This window comes from Micromesistius poutassou (assembly GCF_964030765.1).
Source record: "Micromesistius poutassou genome assembly, chromosome: 2".
NCBI classification, from domain to species: Eukaryota; Metazoa; Chordata; class Actinopteri; order Gadiformes; family Gadidae; genus Micromesistius; species Micromesistius poutassou.
The window spans coordinates 6,427,682-6,447,390 of record NC_140272.1 but is presented as its reverse complement, the minus strand read 5'-3'; the positions used below and the strand labels follow the sequence as shown (position 1 = coordinate 6,447,390).

At 52.4% G+C, this 19,709-nt stretch overlaps 3 protein-coding genes across 3 annotated transcripts in view; 2 read left to right on the top strand and 1 right to left on the bottom strand.

The window, feature by feature from the left end:
- Positions 1-1,702: 1,702 nt before the first annotated feature.
- Positions 1,703-4,640, top strand: LOC311338560 (class E basic helix-loop-helix protein 40-like). Its single transcript, XM_084463851.1, has 5 exons — positions 1,703-2,061; positions 2,323-2,386; positions 2,644-2,751; positions 3,054-3,177; positions 3,576-4,640. Exons 1-5 carry the CDS (start codon positions 1,988-1,990, stop codon positions 4,502-4,504), a joined length of 1,299 nt encoding a protein of 432 aa, XP_084319977.1. The 5' UTR covers positions 1,703-1,987; the 3' UTR covers positions 4,505-4,640.
- A 2,121-nt stretch (positions 4,641-6,761) lies between these two features.
- ttll3 (tubulin tyrosine ligase-like family, member 3) lies at positions 6,762-14,734 on the bottom strand (the record flags this gene model as incomplete). The annotated part of the gene is made up of 14 exons (XM_084464725.1): positions 6,762-7,832; positions 8,306-8,744; positions 9,573-9,816; positions 10,365-10,513; positions 10,631-10,823; positions 11,387-11,497; positions 11,686-11,800; positions 11,904-12,032; positions 12,135-12,181; positions 12,560-12,755; positions 13,223-13,376; positions 13,774-13,843; positions 14,047-14,097; positions 14,701-14,734. 14 exons carry the CDS (start codon positions 14,732-14,734, stop codon positions 6,762-6,764), a joined length of 3,003 nt encoding a protein of 1,000 aa, XP_084320851.1.
- A 724-nt stretch (positions 14,735-15,458) lies between these two features.
- slc4a8 (solute carrier family 4 member 8) overlaps positions 15,459-19,709 on the top strand; it is a gene marked incomplete at both ends in the record, with an annotated part of 27,948 nt that continues 23,697 nt past the window's right edge. Inside the window, one exon of the mRNA XM_084464724.1 lies at positions 15,459-15,503. Coding sequence (XP_084320850.1) covers positions 15,459-15,503 — 45 coding nt within the window. The remainder of the gene's footprint in view (positions 15,504-19,709) is intronic.

Genomic DNA, 19,709 nt, shown 5'->3' with positions numbered 1-19,709 from the left:
GTCTGCCGGAGCCCCGCTGAACGCTGCCCGTTGCCCGTTGCCCGGGGTTGTCTCCCCGCCGGAGCCCCGCCGGAGCCCCGCTGCCCGCTGCGGGAGACAACCCTGGTCAACAATCGCGGGCAACAATCCCTTTCTCCTCCATTTCGCGGTTCAGTCTGTACTTAATATTGACGTGGAAGTGGAAGAACCAGAGGCGTCTGAGAACCCGACGCAGTCGTTTGAGATTCATAATATCATCCGGAGGCGCAAACAGCTTTGGACCATGATAATATATATTATATAGATATCTAAATATAATATGATGGATATATGATATTAACCCGCCTCTAAAAACGGCACGTTTGTGGAGAGGTCATTGTGGGACTGGCTCGTAGTGGCTGTAACTCTGAATTTCTTGAACGTCTTCAAGTTGTATTAGGGGCCCACTAACACCTATATTAAAGCATCCATAAAATAGCATGCCATGGGACCTTTAAATGATTATGTATTCCTTCCAATAATATTGTTCCAATAAGATCTTCAATGAGGTCTGACCTCACTGAAGACCTCTCATTCTGAAGCTCAGAGCAGCAGGCGCCACCTGCACTGGAGTCAAGCTCCTCTCTGAGCTCAGAGCAGCAGGCTCCACCTGCACGGAGACCTCCAGCTGGTTGCTAACGGGGTTGGACAACTAGATTAATTTAGAAACACTTGGGATTGTTGGGCTAATTCACTGACGAGGTTATTTTATTAGGTTTACCATGAAGGGGCTTTCCATGCTTGTAGTCTCAATTTCCAGCCATAATCCAATTTTTGAAGATTAAATCATTGCCTCTTAAACAAGTTCTGATCTATTCCCTGAAGGACACCCTTGTTTCACTAGTTATCAGAATGTTTGTCGAGTGATTCGGTTACTGAACGGCGTAGAAATATTGCAGTAGTAGTAGTACCAGTAGTTAGTTTTTAAAGAGCTCTTCTTGGTAAAAAAAAAAAGATCAAAGATATTTCTTAATTACATTTTCTAATTTGATTACAAAACGGCCCCGGACGGGCGCCGCTCCAACACTATCTGAGAAACACTTATCCGGCTACTGGGCTGCACCCTACTGTGCCTATTCCAACATTTGTATTTTTATTGTGACACGTGACATCAGGAATGCACACCTGACCCTAAACTCAAAAGAGGTCATTAGAGTTTATGCTCATAATCATCGGATATCCAAGATTATTGTCTTTTATTTTGAAATGCACCAAAAAGTAGCGTTGTTTTTAATTATGTTTCATATTATTATTTTAGCATTGCGTTTTAAGCCAACGCATTACTGTTTTGACTTATAACATGTAGATTTATTTTAACTATACATTTAGACCAATCTAGACCTATATCATATTTCGCTTTGCTATAATAAATCGCACGTTGCGGTCAAACTACCATGCGTTCAATAACGCAAGAAGACCGGTGCATAATATGTTGACAAAGAACGTCCAAACAAAGACGCATGTCCACAATCTGTAACACTGTGCTGTTGTCTCCGGAGCGTCTCTGCACTTCTCCGTGCAGGACAACATGGTCGGACACGGGACCGGGGGCCACGCCCCCCGCTCTGACGTAGGCCACGCCCCCCGCTCTGACGTAGGCCGCCGTCCGCCCACTCAGGCTCCTTATCTGCAGGAGGGCCCGCCTCCCGGCATACAGCGCCGCTCCACGTGAGGCTCATGTGACAGAGACAGTCGGAGCAAGAGTCGGATGGTTTATTGAACCCGTCGCTCCGTCCTCCCCCACTCTCCCAGCGTCTCCCAGCGGGACCGCCTCTCGTTCGTTGACGTGGACACACCGTGCTCTCGCGGATTCCTCCCTTCAATTGATCCTCTTTTTTTTTTTTTTAAATACATTGTGATTTATTTTTAGTGACGCTGTTTTTTTGTGAGTGTAGACCCGGCGGTTTCAGTGAAGTCACAGTCTGACTGAAGTCATAGTTAGTTTGACTGCGCATCAGGAGCCGAAAGAATGGAGCGAGTGTCGAGCGCTCCACCGCCGCTGCTCACCGCGCACACCGCGGCAGACCTGGGGGACATGCAGGGGTAAGTTCCTCACGCACACCGGTCCTGGCTCCTCTAGCGGACCGGTCCTGGGGTCCTCCAGCACACTGGTCCTGGGTTCGGTCCTCCAACGGACCGGTCCTGGGGTCTTCCACCGGGCCGGTCCTGGGGTCCTCCAGCCGACCGGTACTGGGGTCTTCCCCCGGACCGGTCCGGGGTTCACCTGTCCATCTGACAGTAACTCTGAGCACTAACTCTTCTGTTGTTCTGCGTCACTGACTGTTTGTGTTTTCTTCTTCTCAGGATGGACTTCCCCATGTACGTTTATAAATCGAGGAGAGGAATGAAACGGGGCGAGGAGAGCAAGGTCTGTTTGTTATGAATATTACTTCGGTCTTTTTATCTTACTTCAAATAAATACATGTTATTATTTTTTTTTTAAATTAATTTGCACTTAAAGTTGTAAAATACATTTCAGTTTTTTTTTCCCACGGCCCCAAATAAGTTGTTGACCTGATTTACCGATGACATAACTAATCCAGCCCAGCCTGATTATCGGTGTGCTGCTCCATCACAGCCCGGTTCCTTATTTGCTGTATTTACCGGTCGTGTTGTCACTTGCAGGAAACCTACAAACTGCCTCACAGACTCATCGAGAAGAAACGGCGCGACCGGATAAACGAGTGCATCTCTCAGTTGAAAGATTTGTTACCGGAGCACCTCAAACTCACGGTGAGTTCCCACCGTGGACGCTTAACGGACTCGGCTCATGTTTCTCTCGGTCATTGCTGACTGACACCGCCCAGTGGCGATGGCGTGCTACTACACCCGCCATGGGCTGTACGTGAAGACGATACGCAGATATTTACACGATGCACGTTTTTGCAGGCTATTGTCACGGCCTATTATTAGTGTGGAGGTTCATCAGGGATGACATCAACATTTACAAAACGACACTGGGAATTTACAGTTGAGCTATGCTCAGGAGGCCTGGCTAATGTACTTCCTGTGTGTCCCACTGTTGGCTCCTGCAGACTCTGGGCCATCTGGAGAAGGCTGTGGTCCTAGAGCTGACGCTGAAGCACGTCAAGGCCCTCACTTCACTTCTGGAGCAGCAGCAGCAGAAGATCCTGGCTCTGCAAAATGGCATGCAACTTGGTGAGTGGGATGCACTACACACACACACACACACACACACACACACACACACACACACACACACACACACACACACACACACACACACACACACACACACACGTTTGACTGCATGAAGGGTAGACAATGTCAGAGGAATGCAGAGATGCATGCTGGTCTTCAAACATTTGAGCTTGTTGCAGAAGAAGAATGAGTCACTTTCAGAGAGACTTGGGAGGAGAGGCGACATTGTTTATGGCCCTCAGGTCATCCTCAGGTGCACAACTTTAGACTCCACACTTTACATCTCCACACAGAGGAGATGTTTAGGTAGGGTTCGGGTTCCCCTGCTCAGAGGAGATGTCCAGGGTTCGGGTTCCCCTGTCCCCTGTGTTCACCCTGCGGGTGTCCCTCTGCAGACCCCGCCCCGGCCGTCAGCCAGGAGAAGGCGGAGGAGCTGTTCCGCTCCGGCTTCCACATGTGCGCCAAAGAGATGCTGCAGTACGTGGCCAGCTGGGAGACGGAGGGCGAGCTGACCCCCACCCACATGATCAACCACCTGCACCAGCTGGCCACCGAGGTGCTGCAGGGCCCGGCCCGCTCGCCTCCCCCCCTCAGCCCGCGGCCGCAGGACGCCCCCGCCCCGCAGCAGCAGCAGCAGCAGCAGCACCAGGGGGCCCAGAAGGGCACGGCCGGTGGCCTGCCGCCCCCGCCCGGCGAGGGCTACGGGAGGAACTGCGTGCCGGTGATCCAGCGGGCGTACCCCCCGGGAAGCAGCGAGCAGAGCGGCAGTGACACGGACACGGACAGCGGCTACGGCGGCGAGCTGGAGAAGAGGCCCGACTACTACCTCCAGGGGGCGGGGCCGCTGAAGCGCTCGGCGGCGGAGCGCCAAGGCCCGGCCTCCATCAAGCAGGAGGGCGGCGGTGGTGGTGGCGGTGGCGGCGGGCCCCACCGCAAGCGGCCCCGCGTGGAGTCCTCCGAGGACGAGTCGCTGTCGGGGGGGGAGTCGTCGTCCTCTTCGTCCTCCTCCAGCGGCCGCAGCTACATGAGTGTGTCCCCCCACCAGCCCCCGCCAGCCCCCCACCCCCTCTGCATGCCCTTCTACCTGCTGCCGCCGTCCGCCGCCTCCTACCTGCCCATGCTGGAGAAGTGCTGGTACTCCGGGGCCATGCCCATGCTGTACCCCGGCGTGGGGGCCCCCGGGGACAGGGCCGCGCCCCCCCAGCACCTCCGCTCCAGGGGCGCCTCTCCAGCCCCCAGCCTACCGCAGACCCCCATGGACTCCCCGGCCCTGCTCCAGGCCCTGAAGCTGGTGCCCCCCCTCACCCTGGAGACCAAAGACTAGGGAGGGGACGAGGGGGTCCGCGATCAGACAGAAACCTGACGGAGGATCAGACAGAGACCTGATGGAGGTTCAGACAGAGACCTGACGGAGGTTCAGACAGAGACCTGACGGAGGTTCAGACAGAGACCTGACGGAGGTTCAGACCGACCTGACGGAGGTGCAGACAGAGACCTGACGGAGGTGCAGACAGAGACCTGACGGAGGGAGACTAAGGATAAAGACTAAGACTACGGACTCCCAGCCTCTCCTCACCCGGTCTTTCTTCGCGGGGTCAGAAACAGATCAGAGGACATGAGAGGGTGCTGGGAGAAGGATGGAGAACGAGGGGAAACCGAGCGAGAGAAAGCCGCCATTCACACCCACGCTGGAAAGCTCTTCTCACCCCCCCCTCCCCCCCTCTGTTCTTTGTTCTGAATGAATGTTAATGTACTCCACAGTGCTCAGTGTAGAGAACCTCACTCTGATGGATCCGTTCTACACACACACACACACACACACACACACACACACACACACACACACACACACACTTGCACCAAACACACACACACTGGATCCGTTCTACACACACACACACACACACACACACACACACACACACACACACACACACACACACACACACACACACACACACACACACACACACACACACACACCACAGAAGACACACACACACACACACACTCACACGCGCACATGGTTGAATGTAAAGGAGTTCTTTAGATGCTGCTGTCGACGTACATGCTACGGACGCTGGTGTGTCTCAGTTTGAGCCGTCACTAACAGACACGTCGTTTGTACGCATAGAATCTGTCGCACCAAATTGTTTCACCCAAAGCTAGCTTGCTAAGTATTCTAGGTCACACGTTACTATAAACATAGGTGCCCTTTGACCCCTGTGGCTAGGACCCTAAACCAAGAGCTCTCCTGAAGCCGTACACGGTGAGAGCACAAGCAGGGGGAGAAACAGTCAGTCTCATGGGGCGAGCTGTTTCCTGACAAACTGTGAGATAGGTTTTTTTTGTGTCATTGATGAATCCACTTGTACATCTCTATTTTTGATACATGCTCTAGCGCTCTGTCCAGAGAGACAAAAGAGCAGTGTGTGTGTATATATATATATATATATATATATACTGTAGCACTGTGCTGGGCCTAGTCTGCGTATTCAACCTCTTTATTTTTCCAGTCAAACCAGGTGTTTGTTCATGCTATTGCCTTCTACTTGTGAAACGTGGATAAACCTCAGATGTGGTTTTCTCTGTGCTTTGTGTGAACTACCGCGGAGAGAAGTGAATGTAAACGTTTGAACACACGAATAGTTTTTCTACAGAAAGAGGTTCTTGAGATTCTATATTTTGGGACCTACACGAAAGATATTTGATGTACATATTTTGTCAATACGTGTTGATTATTATAAGCGTATCAATAAAGTATTTTTCCTGTGGAAATTCGTTTTTTGCTTGTTTTTTTTGTAACTTACGGAGAGAGATGGAGGAGAGAGATGAGTAACAACATGAGTAACAAGAGACGATCCATCCGGTCGTGTCATGGTCTGCAACCCACACCCCGTCAATGATGGGATTGTTCCCTTAACTCTCATCTGAACAGTTGACATAAGCACACACTCATCCCCTGGTCATGACCCCGTCGCTCGTCTCTTGAACCGATGTGAAGGCTCGGGCTGCACCCTAAATATACTTGGTCCTGTATTTATAAGGGGGGGGGGTGTAAATTAGTCATATTTTAAAACCAGAACACTATATCCGTATTTGAAGTGATTCAAATGTGGGAAATGTTTCTCTGTGACCGGAACATTTCACTGTGTGCCTGGAGGATAGTTAAAAACTGAAAACGAGTTAAATGCTTTAATAAACTCTAGAAAACAACTAAAATGATTAGTTGAGCATGAAGAAAAATCGTGCCAGTGAATTGGGTCGTCGTCATCGGTTCCGGTGTTCTGTTGGTAGGGTTGTGTCGCCCCCAGGTGGACGAATATAGAACATACACCCATTTAACTATGTTATTGTTCTTTGACTGAGCCAAAATATACAACTAAATGTAATATCAGAATGCATTTAATCGTTTTTGTTGACAAAGTTTACAAATACATACAAATACATAGGATGACAATGAATTATGGACATATTTTGACTTAGAAATATTAAACACAAAAACCTGAATGCCCCTAGTAAAAAACCTCTCAGCCCCCTCTCCACCTCCTCGTCTCATTGGTCCACACCCCGTGGTCTGGTCAGTGTTTGGCCACGCCCGTGTACTGGTACCTGCAGAGTGTCTGCCTGTGGGAGCAGAGCTTGAACTGGTGCAGGCTGTGGAGGGAGAGCAGAGCAGACCTCTCCCCGGACAGAGACCCGGGCCGCAGGCTGAACACCTCCAGGGCGGGCAGGGGCCCCAACAGAGAGGGGAGCCCTGGGGGAAGGGCCCTGCGGTGGGGCCTCGTATCTCTCTGCAGGGGGCGGGTCCTGGGGCTCAGTGGCTCGCCGGCGGCCGTGGTTAGGGGCGGGGCCTGTGGCGGGCGATGCGTGGCGGGGTCTGGGGAGCAGAGCAGAGTCCTGGGGACCAGGGCTACCCTGCCGTGGCCCCGGCTCAGACCCGGGTGGCAGGCCCTCGGGACCTCCGGCCCTCTGGAGGTCCTCGGGCCCTCAGGGTCCAGCAACGCCGGGCGCTCGGGGGCTGACCTGTGGTGGGACCGGCTGCCCAGACCGGGGGGTCTGCAGCCCAGACCGGGGGGTCGGCCGCTCAGAGTCCTCCCGTGGAGCCGGCTCCTGAGGGACAGCGATGGTAGCGGGGTCCTCATGTCCCCGGCGGAGGGCCGCTTGGCGCCTGAGAGCCGGAGGGTGGAGGAGGGGCGAGGCCTGAGGCCGGGGGGCCTGTCTGTGGTGGAGGCCTGAGGAGGCCTGAGGCCGGGGGGCCTGTCTGTGGTGGAGGCCTGAGGAGGCCTGAGGCCGGGGGGCCTGTCTGTGGTGGAGGCCTGAGGAGGCCTGAGGCCGGGGGGCCTGTCTGTGGTGGAGGCCTGAGGAGGCCTGAGGCCGGGAGGCCTGTCTGTGGTGGAGGCCTGAGGAGGCCTGAGGCCGGGGGGCCTGTCTGTGGTGGAGGCCTGAGGAGGCCTGAGGACGGGGGGCCTGTCTGTGGTCGGGGGGGTCTTAGGGACATCGGGGGGCGACGGCGCCACAGAGGACGCAGGAGGCGGTGGGTTGGAACAGGAGGGCGGTTTACGGGGTGCAGGTCGGGGCGGGGCCGGTCTCAGTGGAGCTCCTTCCACCAGCAGGTTCATCCCGACGTAGTGGGGGACCTCCACAGCAGCCTGCAGGGAGCAGAGCACAGGGTTGAGGTGTGTTCTGTGAGGTGTCAAGACTCACTTGTTCAGAGTTCACCTAGACTCTGCATAGCCTCACCCTTAGCACCCCACACCCCTTTTACGCACTTATTGTATGTTGTACGTCCTTGCACTTAAAAACAGTACTTAGCATTGTGTCGCGTCTTATCCTAGCTATCTTTGTTGTGTACGGGGAATGGGTTAACCTAGTGAATGTTAGTGCTTGGCCCTTGGTTTTATGAACATCCTTACTGTACCGACAGAGATATATTGTTGTTTCTCATTCTTCTGACAAATGTACTTATTGTAAGTCATTTTGGATAAAAGCGTCTGCTAAATGCCCTTAATGTGAATGACCCGCCGGAACCTGAACAACAAAGCGTGTGTCGGGTGTCGGGTGACGGGTGACGGGTGTCGGGTGACGTGTCGGGTGACGGTGTGTGGAGTGACGGTGTCCTCGCCTGCTTGTAGAGGAGGTGGAAGCCCCCCGTGTCGGCGGCGGGCTCGCTCCTCCAGTCCAGCACCACCCTCAGCGTGTCCAGCTGCACAGCGGGGCAGAGGCGCGCGGTGGCGCCGGCGGAGCAGGCCATGGTGGGGCTGGCGTTGATCTCCAGCAGCCAGGGCCGGAGGTCGCGGCCCAGCATGAAGTCGGCGCCGTACAGCTCGAAGCTGGCCCTGCGGGGCTCCACCAGGTCCTGGGCGGTGCGCATGGCGTGGACCACCGCCTGCTGCATGCCCGGCACGGCCAGCGCCCCCCACTGGGAGCCGCCCAGCCCCTGCTCCTGCAGGTAGGCCCGGAACTCGGAGCAGGACCACATGTTGTCCTGCGGGAGCCCAGGGTGGCGCGCCTGCGACGGAGCAAAGTGCTTCTGGATGGAGTTGTTGCACAGGTGGACGGAGCTGCGGGGGGCATAACAGGCCAGATATGTATCACACCCCCCTGACCCGAGCCCCCAGAGGGCAAGAAAAAAACTCCCTTAGGGCCCACTCACACTAGGCCATCTGTACCGTGACCGAGTACATTTGCCCCCTAAAGTCTAGATCGTTTGGCTAGTGTACAGTTCAATTCCGTGGCCTCAGTACACTTCGGAGAGGTGGCCTCAGGCCACGGTACAGATGCTAGTGAGCCGACACGCGCACACGCACAGATACGCAACCTATATGTACAAGAGGCAACCGTACTCAGGCCCAGTTGAGATTGCCTAGTGTGAGGACAGGCCAGCGGCACAGTGGGGAGGGGAGGGGATGGGGGGACAATCGTATTTGAGTACGGTACAGGGACACTTTGCCTAGTGTGAGTGCACCCTTAATTAGCAAGGAAGAAATGGAGAGCAGGAACGCAGAGTGGGGGATCCCTCCTTCCAGGGAGGGTCGGCTTAGCTCAGGAGGTAGAGCAGGTTGACTTGTAACCGGAAGGATGCTAGGTCGAACCCCGGCTCCTCCTAGTGTTGATGTGTCCCTGAGCAAGACGCTTAACCCTGACTGCTCCTGACGAGCTGGCTGTCGCCTTGCATGGTTGACTCCGCCGTCGGTGTGTTAACTGTTGTCAGTCGCTTTGGTTAAAAGCGTCTGCTAAATGTAGAGTCAGGAGTGCAATGGACGCCATCATTGACATACAGGCAAAACATTTTAAATCTGTGATTGGGTGCTGGTCGGTGAACTCTAACTGACCAGACCCCTATTTGAACTGTGATCCGTGTGGTGCTCTAGAAGCCCGGGGTGCCGGACCTGTCCAGGGAGGAGGTGGAGTAGGGCTGGGTGGAGAAGCGCAGGTAGCACTCCTTGTAGAACCAGATGGTGAGTGGGTTCCAGTCGGTCACCAGGAACCACTGGCGGATGTCGAACTTGGTGCCGTGCACCAGCAGGGGGCGCTCCAGGTACTTCTGCACCACCCACTTGCTGTCCTTGATCAGGGTGGAGTCACTGTTGACCAGGGTCAGGATGTCCTCCAGGCGGTTCAGGCACATGATGCCTGCAGGGAGGGAGGGAGGGAGGGAGGGAGGGAGGGGGGGCACAACACAGCCCCCCACAGGAGAGGATGTTTAGCCTTACAGTGAGAGAACCACTCAAGCTTCCTTATTATATTACATAAAAAATTTATATTTAGGACATTTAGCAGACGCTTTTATCCAAAGTGACTTACAATAAGTCCATTTGTCAGAAGAAAGAGTAACAACAATATGTCGCTGTCGGTGCAGTAAGGATGTTCATAGAACCAAGGGCCAATCATCACTAGGTTAACCCATTCCCTGTATACAACAAAGATGGCTAGGATAAGACGCTACACGATGCTAAGTACTATTTTTAAGTGCTAGGACGTACAACATACAATAAGTGTGTAAGAGGGTATTATAATCCCATATTACTGAAGTACTGCGGCCAGTTCTTATGAATACAACTTTTTTTTGTTTGCTTTTTAAACTTCCAACAGGGACAGTTGGTCCATTGGAAACGATTAACTGAAGTTAGGAAGGCCCTCGTAGAACCACAACGAGGAGGAGCAGCAGGGGGGAGCCTCACCCCGTCCCCGGGACATGGCCCCTGGCTTGACAATCCAGATGTTGTGCAGCCCGTCCGTGTCCAGCTGTGGGCAGACTTCACGCAGTCTGCTCAACATGCCCCGGCACCGCTCCACAAACCCCACAGCCCCTTGGATCCGAGCTCCTCCACTGCACAGAGACGGTCACCCTCAGTGCATGACAATACAGACCCATACCGTGGCTCCAAATCAGCACACATCCAGAACATCCCATAATAACTGCAGTGGGGTTAATAATCTGACTCACTGCACCACCAGGTAGTAGTCACGCAGAAACTCTGCCCACTGCTCTCCCGTCAGCGAGGTGAATGTTTCCATGGTGACATCAATGTCACCGTGCTCCAGGCTGTTGAGAAACTCCTGGCATACGTACAGAGCCCTGTCAATCATTCCTGCAGCGACGAAGTGACGCGCTGCCCGCCTGCATTGTCTCTTCCCACCTGGACGGAGGGATAAAACAGGTTGTCCAATGAGCTGAGGCGATCTGGTAAACACGTGGAACATGTGGCCCTCCTTAAAATAACGATGTTGCAAATGACGCTTTGAAATTCAGCTGTGATTGCTTTCAATCCCTGGGTCTGATGAGAGATCCTAAATGTGCAGTGTGTGGGATTTAGTGGCATCTAGTGGTGAGGGTGGAGATTGCAACCAACTGAATACCCTTCAGTGTCTGAGAGACACTGCCCTCAGTGTGCATTACCCTTCAGTGTCTGAGAGACACTGTCCTCAGTGTGCATTACCCCTCAGTTTCTCAGTGTCCTCAGTGTGCATTACCCTTCAGTTTCTCAGTGTCCTCAGTGTTCATTACCCTTCAGTTTCTCAGTGTGCATTACCCCTCAGTTTCTCATTGTCCTCAGTGTTCATTACCCTTCAGTTTCTCAGTGTCCTCAGTGTGCATTACCCTTCAGTGTCTCAGTGTCCTCAGTGTTCATTACCCTTCAGTTTCTCAGTGTCCTCAGTGTTCATTACCCTTCAGTTTCTCAGTGTCCTCAGTGTGCATTACCCTTCAGTGTCTCAGTGTCCTCAGTGTGTTCCTGTCCATCTCCAGTGTCCAGGTGGCTGGACTCCACCACATACTGCAGCAGGCTGGTGCAGGCGGTCCTCCTAAAGTCCTCTTCAGGAGGACATACACACACACACACACACACACACACACACACACACACACACACACACACGCACACACACACACACAGGGGGGGCGGGGGGGGGGGGCGCTGAGAGGCGCATCGCACAAGGCATGGGTCTGCCAAAGGACCAATGGTGAAGGAGCATGAAGCTGGCTCTGCTTCTGGAGCGTACCTATGAAGGCCTGCTTCTCGTCCTGAGCCCCCAGCCGGTAGCAGCGGGGGAAGAAGCTGTCGGGGTCAGCGGCGTCGTACCACAGCAGGTTCTGCAGGTTGACACACAGCCCCACCTGGAGGAGGGTCAAGAGGAGAGCTTCAGACCCATTGGGTTAAAGTGATGCAAGGTAAGATGCTGAATTACCCATCATGCAGTTCTTGAAAGAGAGGAGGGACCTTGGTGGTGAAGGTGCCGGAGTTGGCGTAATGGTTGGTCATCTGGTCCTTCCTCAGAGACTTACAGTCGATGGCATCCCTCCTCGTGGTCCACAGCAGGGTGGCGGCCTCGTTCCGGACCAGGCGGGACTGAGACCACACGGGGAACATCACTCATGTCCTGACCTGACACTCATAATTAGGACGTTTGTGTTCAGTGGGTTGTGAGCTCTCAACCCGTTCTGATCTTACCATCAGGTTGTACATTCCATCCACCTCCTCCTCTTTGTCTGTTTCCACTGAAAGCACATGACCCGCACGTAAAGAGGTGTGTCTCTGTGTGTGTGTGTGTGTGTGTGTGTGTGTGTGTGTGTGTGTGTGTCTGTGTGTGTCTGAGTGTGTGGGTCTGTGTGTGTCCGTGTGTCTGAATGTGTGTGTTAGTGTGTGTGTTAGTGTGTGTGTGTGTGTGTGTGTGTGTGTGTGAGAGAGTGTGTCTGTGTTTGTCTGTGGGTCTGTGTGTGTGTGTGTGTCTAGACCACACTTCCACAGGGGGATGGTCCCAGAAAACCCACAACATGCAAAAACCTTTCTACACCAACTCAAACCGATAAAGTGTGAAAGCAGCCGAATGAATCAGAGGAGTGAGTCCGCAGAACATCAAGAAGGATTCCTCTCACCGGCCACGCCCCCCCGGCCCTCTGGCCCCTCAGCCCCGTCCTCCTCTCCGTCCTCGTCTCCGTCCCCCTCCTCGTCCCCGCGGTCTCTAGGGGGCCGCTGTAGGGGCGGGGTCAGGTGCCGCTCCACCCAGCCCCGGGCCCTCAGCTCGGCCCGAACCACGGGGTACGGACCCTGGATGGAGAACACCTTCCTTTGCTGAGGAGGAGAGGAGGAGAGGAGGAGAGGAGAGAAGGAGGAGACACTTAGACAAGACCCCTGGATTACGTTTAGACAGGACACTTACACTTAGACAGGACCCTGGATTACACTTAGACAGGACACTTACACTTAGACAGGACCCTGGATTACACTTAGACAGGACTCTGGATTACATTTAGACAGGACCCCCTTAGACAGGGCCCCTGGATTACGTTTAGACAGGGCCCCCAGATTACGTTTAGACAGGGCCCCTGGATTACGTTTAGACAGCGCCCACGGATTCACCTGCAGCACGTCTTCATGGGGGAGAGACGGAGGGAGGGGGTCGAAGGGAAGGGAGGGAGGGGTCGAAGGGAAGGGAGGGAGGGGTCGAGAGGGAGGGAGGGAGGGGTCGAGAGGGAGGGGGTCGAGAGGGAGGAGGGTTCTTTGTGGGACTGAGACGTGCGTTCAGGGGGTCCGCTCACCTTGACTGCTCTCTCCGCCAGAGCCTTGGCGGTCTTCAGCCTCTCCGGGTTCAGGACCGGGAGGCTGAGGAGGACGCTGCTGCGACGCCCCTTCGCCCCCATCGGAGGGGCCGGGGTCTCCAGGGTCCCGGTCCGAAGTCGGACCCCCACCACACTGTCAGACCCCCACCACGGATCCACTGGGATCAGGACTAGAGTCACTCAATGGGGGGGAGCTCTGCTGGAATGGTAAGGCAGAAAGTGTGATTTATTTAAATTATTATATGATTAGGATATTCTGATTGTTATTATTACATTGTAATACATCTAGGCATATCATTTAGATTTACATTTTGGGCATTTAGCAGATGCTTTTACCCAAAGCGACTTACAATAAGTACAATTTTCCTTTGTATATATCCATATATACTCCAACACAAATAACTGAATATAAATAAATATAGACAACTATAGGAGCCAATCATGAACATAATAGCTGAGACCATGTGGCCTGGTCATTAGAATATATAACATATTAATAAACATATTATGGCACTACTGTGACCCCCTACTGTGTGCGGTGCGGTTCAAACCTCAGTGCCGTGTTGACATGCTCTCCGTGGAAACCCGGGTCAGGTTTCCCTGAAAACCACCGGGCAATCCACACACTCACACGCACTCTCAGAGATGTTGATCCCGCTGTGTGCTGAAGAACGTCAACGGGTGGAAGAATTAACTCTACGAATTAACCGTCCAAATATGGAAATGATGATTTCTGAATCAATTATGAGCCTATGCGCTTAATATTCACGGGTCAGTCCATCATCCACACATGCAGGGTTCACCTTCCTCGTAGCGTGACCCGGGTGCATCACGCGTGCGCAGTAGCGCCCGCGCTGCCGGAGTTTGTCCGGTCAGTCACCATGACAACAGGACGCAACGCAACCCTCCGTTTGATTCAGAGTTATACTAACGGTTTGGTTATTTCAAATTATTCAGTTCAACGCTGACATTAAGGATTATTGTAGATATCCAGTTCAGTGTCACCGTGACACAGAACATAACCCATTAAAATAAGATAGTACATAAAAAAAGGGTGAGAAGTTCAGTCATCCGGGAGGAACTCGGATTAGAGCCGCTGCTCCTTTGCTTAGAAAGGAGTCAGTTGAGGTGGTTCGGGCATCTGGTAAGGATGCCCACTGGACGCCTCCCTTGGGAGGTGTTCCAGGCACGACCAGTGGGGAGGAGACCCCGGGGAAGACCCAGGACTAGGTGGAGAGATTATATCTCAACACTGGCCTGGGAACGCCTCGGGATCCCCCCGTCAGAGCTGGTCAATGTGGCCCGGGAAAGGGAAGTCTGGGGCCCCCTGCTTGAGCTGCTGCCCCCGCGACCCGACCCCGGATAAGCGGACGACGATGAGGATGAGGATGAGGAGTACATAAAATAATATTTATGAATGGTCCGCACCCTAGAACCCCAGACATAGTTATTGTTGCCTCTGCGCATGTGCACCGTATCGGCCCTGCACATTGCGCAACATCCACCCAGGCCATGGGCCCAGCCCCCCAGGAGCAGGGGCGGGGGTTTAGTAACTTATACTTCCATATTTCCATATTTACTCCACTTTTTAAAATATTAAATCAAATTTAACCTGTTTCTCATATGTTCCACCGGGTGGCGGTAGAGGCGTGGTCCCACCGTGTTCATCTTATGAGTAGGGAGCAGACAACATACATCGCTCTGCAGATCTCATCTCCCCCAACTCTTCTAAAGACTCGCGGGATGTGAGGAGCTCGTAGAGGCTCCACCTCGACGTGCTACAGCCCGTGTGAAATTAGTTTTTAACAAGAGGATAATACCAACACTGACAAGTAGAATGCGTGTCAAAGCTCCAACTGAAACCTCAAACTCTAACCATCAGTCCCGGCAGGCAGCGTTGCAGCCTCGTCCTGCTTGCTGATTGGCTCAGGCCAGAGTGATGCTGGCTGCGCGCTGTTGTCCGCGAGGAGTGAGGAAGAGGAGAGCTCAGAGCGCATCCAAGTGCCACGGTAACACAGCGGGGGGTATCTCTAGTATCTCTTGTCTCTCCGGGAAGATGTCCATGTTCACCGTCTCCAGGGATATCAACATGAAGGTCACCCACCGGGTGTGGATCGCAGCCTAACCCGTCCAGTGACCACCACGCGGCTCCCTGAAGGTCTAGCGGCCACACAGCGCTCACCTCTGGACTCCGAGACCCGGACCGACGGGTACCATGCCCACTGGAGGCGGCGAGAACGAGAGCATCCTGAGCTACCAGGTAAAGTTGGAGATGCACGCTTTGTCTGTCATGTCCTGGATCAGATACACGGTCGTCACACGGGCCACAGTCAGATCCCCCATCGAGCCGATAACCGCCTCACACCGAGCTCCACACCGCCCCACAGAAGGCTGTTAAGCACCAGACCAGCGCTGAAACGCGGTCGGTTCTCCGGCGTCGGAAACGCCCGGCGGGCCTGCCTGTCTGTCTGTACTCCGCTCGATTCTGTTCCGACTGAGGTCCGGTCCTGGCTACCAGATAGAGGTTTTCAGCTGATAAAAGCTTTCATCTCTGAATAGTGGTGGACGTGTAATGAGGTCGGTCCAGCCCGGGTCCCGGGTACCCAGTCCAGGTACCCAGGTACTCGGATCCAGGTACCCGGGTACCCGGTCCAGAGGCGCGGGACGCCTCATCCTTTAGCGCGGGTTCTGTTGTTGTTCTAGCGACACGTGCAGTCAGAGCATCACGGAGGAGAGCCTCCGTGGGATGTTATGTTATGTTATGTTCGGTTATGTTACGGTATGCTATGCTATGTGAGGTTATGTTTGGTTATGTTATGTTACGGTATGCTATGCTATGTTAGATTATGTTAGGTTAGGTTATGTTATGGCATGTTGTGAAAGCGTGGTCCCTTCAGAAAGCCTATTTATCTGCACGGGGTTTTCAATCCAATTGGTACAAATGATAACTTGGTACATGTGACTGAACTGGTCTTCATAATAATAATAATAATAATAATAGCGTAGGCCTACTGGACTCCTTGTATCGTAGCGGTGAATGAAACCCGTTGTAGTCTCTAATAGGCCGACGAGGTGCACTGCATCGCTCCGTGTGTTTACGACGCGCTCGTTTGGAAACAGCGCGCGTGTGTCCTCAATTACCCTCAAATGACCTTGACGCTTCTTGACGTGCTCCTGACGCCTCCTCCTCCTGACTCCTCTTGACGCCTCCTCCTCCTGACGCCTCCTGACTCCTCCTGACTCCTCCTGACGCCTCCCCCACCTGACTCCTCCTGACACCTCCTCCTCCTGACGGCTGCTGACGCCTCCTCCTCCTGACTCCTCCTGGCCGTCCCCTAAAACCAGTGGCGGCTGCTGGTCTTTCAAAGAGGGGAAGCTCATTTTCGGCCTACATCATATAAATTGTCAATTTATTTATATGTAAATTCTGCTCTCTGTTCCTTTTCCAGGAAATGCTCTGTGACCCTGTCATACCAACTAGCTGTCTTTTCCAGTGACTTGACCAGTGTCCTCTCAATGTCCTGCAGAGCTAGGTTTCTTAAACGGTCTTGGCCCATTGTGTTACGGGTGTAGAACTTGAGCCGCTTTAAACAGGAAAAGCTACTTTCACAGACACAAACACCTGCAGATGTAGCTCCAATTGTTGCCACTAATGAGAACAGTTTGTAAAGCTGAGGCATTGCACTGTCCAACTCCATGTCTTTAAGGAACACCAAGAAATCACACAGCTTTCCCCTGTCACCCTGCAAGTCCTGATCTGAATACAGGACTTGAAGTTCAGACCTCAGGCTCCCTGAATCAAAGTGATGGCCAACTACCAAAACAATATTAAACTCAAACAAGGAAATGTGGGAATTATATTAAACTGAAACAAAGAATTGTGTGTATAAGTGTACGAAATTGTCTAGCAATTTCACCAAGCAAATATGAAATAATAGGTTGCAGTTTGCCTTTTGATTGAAGTCGATGGACGCTGAACTTCAACAGGCAAATGCACTGTGACGCTACGGGAGTGTATGAGAAGGAAATTGAGTCAGTCGACCTGCGATAAGCAGCTGATTCTGAACGAACTCGTCTTCGAGATGGACGTGTTTTAACTCATTTTTAGTCAATGAAATGTTAACACAACAGTATATACTTTTTAAAAAAAAATTCAGTCTTAGAGAAATCGCCACTGACTAAAACCCGCCGCCGTGAAGTCCGCCAGAAGAGGCTGTTCTTTGCGACTATCTTCCAGTGTAACACGGAGGGTCACACTGGGACATGACATTCATCTCATTAAAAGACGTCACCTGCAGGTGGAAAAGGCAGAGGAAGATGTGAGATCAGAGTATTAGCTCTGGGCAGGCTTTCCAGTCACAGTAGCATTCGTTACTGGTTCTCCCAACACATACGACGTCTTGGTGCTTAGATGGAGCAGAGACAGAGTGGTTTAGTGGTTTAGTCTTGTGTGTTGTTTAGCATCAGTACGTTGACCAGTCATGAGAGTGTATCTCCCTCTTACAGGAATATATCGGGAACAGAAAAAGCTGTTTCCCCACCATCCACCCTCGAATGGTTCGCATAGTGACAACAATGAGAAGGAACACAGATCACATGTGTTTTGGTGAGTTCTAGTGGCAGTAGTGGTTGAGGTAAACACTCAACACGTGTGTAGCCTACAGTGTGTCCTCCATAAGGCGTGGGTCTGTGAGACACAGGGTGTGTTGTACACCAAAGAGAACCTGTGCTTTCCCCCACTGGTGGCAACACAAACAACCAGGGAATGAAAGGCGGTGCATCGATTCCCCAGGGATTCCCTGGGTGGTTCTTTAAACCTCACTCAAAAGTACAGAGGACACTGCCGACATTGAAAACGCTTATACCGTGGTTGTACGTTTAAAATATTTTATAGTTCACCAAACCAAAATAAACATCAGAATCAGGAAGCTTCTATTGCCCATATGACAAGACACAGGATGATTGGTCCAGTTGAATACAAAGATTATGCAAAGATACAAAAACAAAAAATAAAATATTAAAGAAGAGACCAGTGAAAGGAGTCTGTAAAGTTAATGTATTTATGGATGTAAAAATATACTTCAATGTCCTACAAGAACCATGTAAATACAGGGAAAAATAGATAAGTGCTAAACTTTGTTAAATTCAACATGAGGACTTTTATTTTGTTATGTATATGTATTGGTGACTATCCAAGGAGTATGGTAGCATAGTGTCCCTTAAAATAGCAGATGAACTGTGGTCCCACCTGCTGAGTCTGGTTTCACCCCTAAGGGACAGGGACGGCGATGGAGAGGTGTGAATCTGTAATGGAACACATAGAAGCAAAGCACTACTAATTCTGTTGGAGAGTGTGATGATAGGTTTCCAAGAAGTGTTGGACCGTTGTAATTGGCTGAGAGATAATTGGTACAGGAGACTGCAAGGTGCCTTCCTGATGGAACTTTAGCTCAATGCAATTCAAACAAAGTCCTTCAATGCACCCATCCTCCCCCTCTCTGTTGCGGTTCTATCCATTAAGAATCGGCGCCCAAAATATGAAGAGCTCAGGGTGGATGCTGAGAGCCCAGTGAGGTTTTGGATCCTGCATTGTTTCTGTTGTTAAGCAGAGACAGATTGTTCATTCTGCACTGATTTCATAATTGAGTTACTGTAGTGGTGGCTTTGAATGGGTTGAGGATGTACTGCATGTACACTTCCTGGATAATGTGGTCAAACTCCTCTCCTAGCGATGCTGGAGTGCTTCAAAGGATCAATTTGTTTCCCCCTTAATTACACGGGTCGCTATGTGATTTGATCAACCTCGTTTCCTGTGACACATTCTAATATGAGCTTCAAACCACACAGCTAATTCCGGCCATGGGGATTGGCTCAGCCTGAGAGCATGTGCAGGGAGAGCAGGCAAGGATGTAGCCAAGAAAACACACTTACACAAACACACAGTCCCTGCTCATCTCGCTAGCTGTAGCCTCTTCAAACCTGTTCTCCAGTAGCCTCCATCAATAACTCCCTACTCATGTCCTCCTCACCCCTCGTGTTGTGGTGTTGTGTTGTGGTCGTGTTGTAACCGGTCTTACCAGTGCATGGCTCCCTGGTTGGACCAGTCCTGGATCCCAGTTAGGTCCTGACGCTGCAGGACCGGTCATACCAGGGACCAGGGAATGGCTCCCTGAGCACGGGGCCCGCGGTCCACAGAGTGGCCGTGTCGCAGGCCTGTCCCTCAGACACAGGCCAGGCTGGAAGTGACAGGCCCAGTGTTTCTGAGCAGGATACGCTGCTCTCCTGTCAGTTCAGCATGCCTCGGGGGCCAGAGGACAGACGCAGACACGCCGGGAGAGGATCAGAGGAGCAGAGAGAGAACAGAGAGAGAGCGGAGAGAGAGCAGGGAACCGGAAGAGAAAGAGCAGAAGAGATGAGTGACAGACAGAACGAGAGAGAGAATGGACAAAATAGGCCTTTGTAGCTT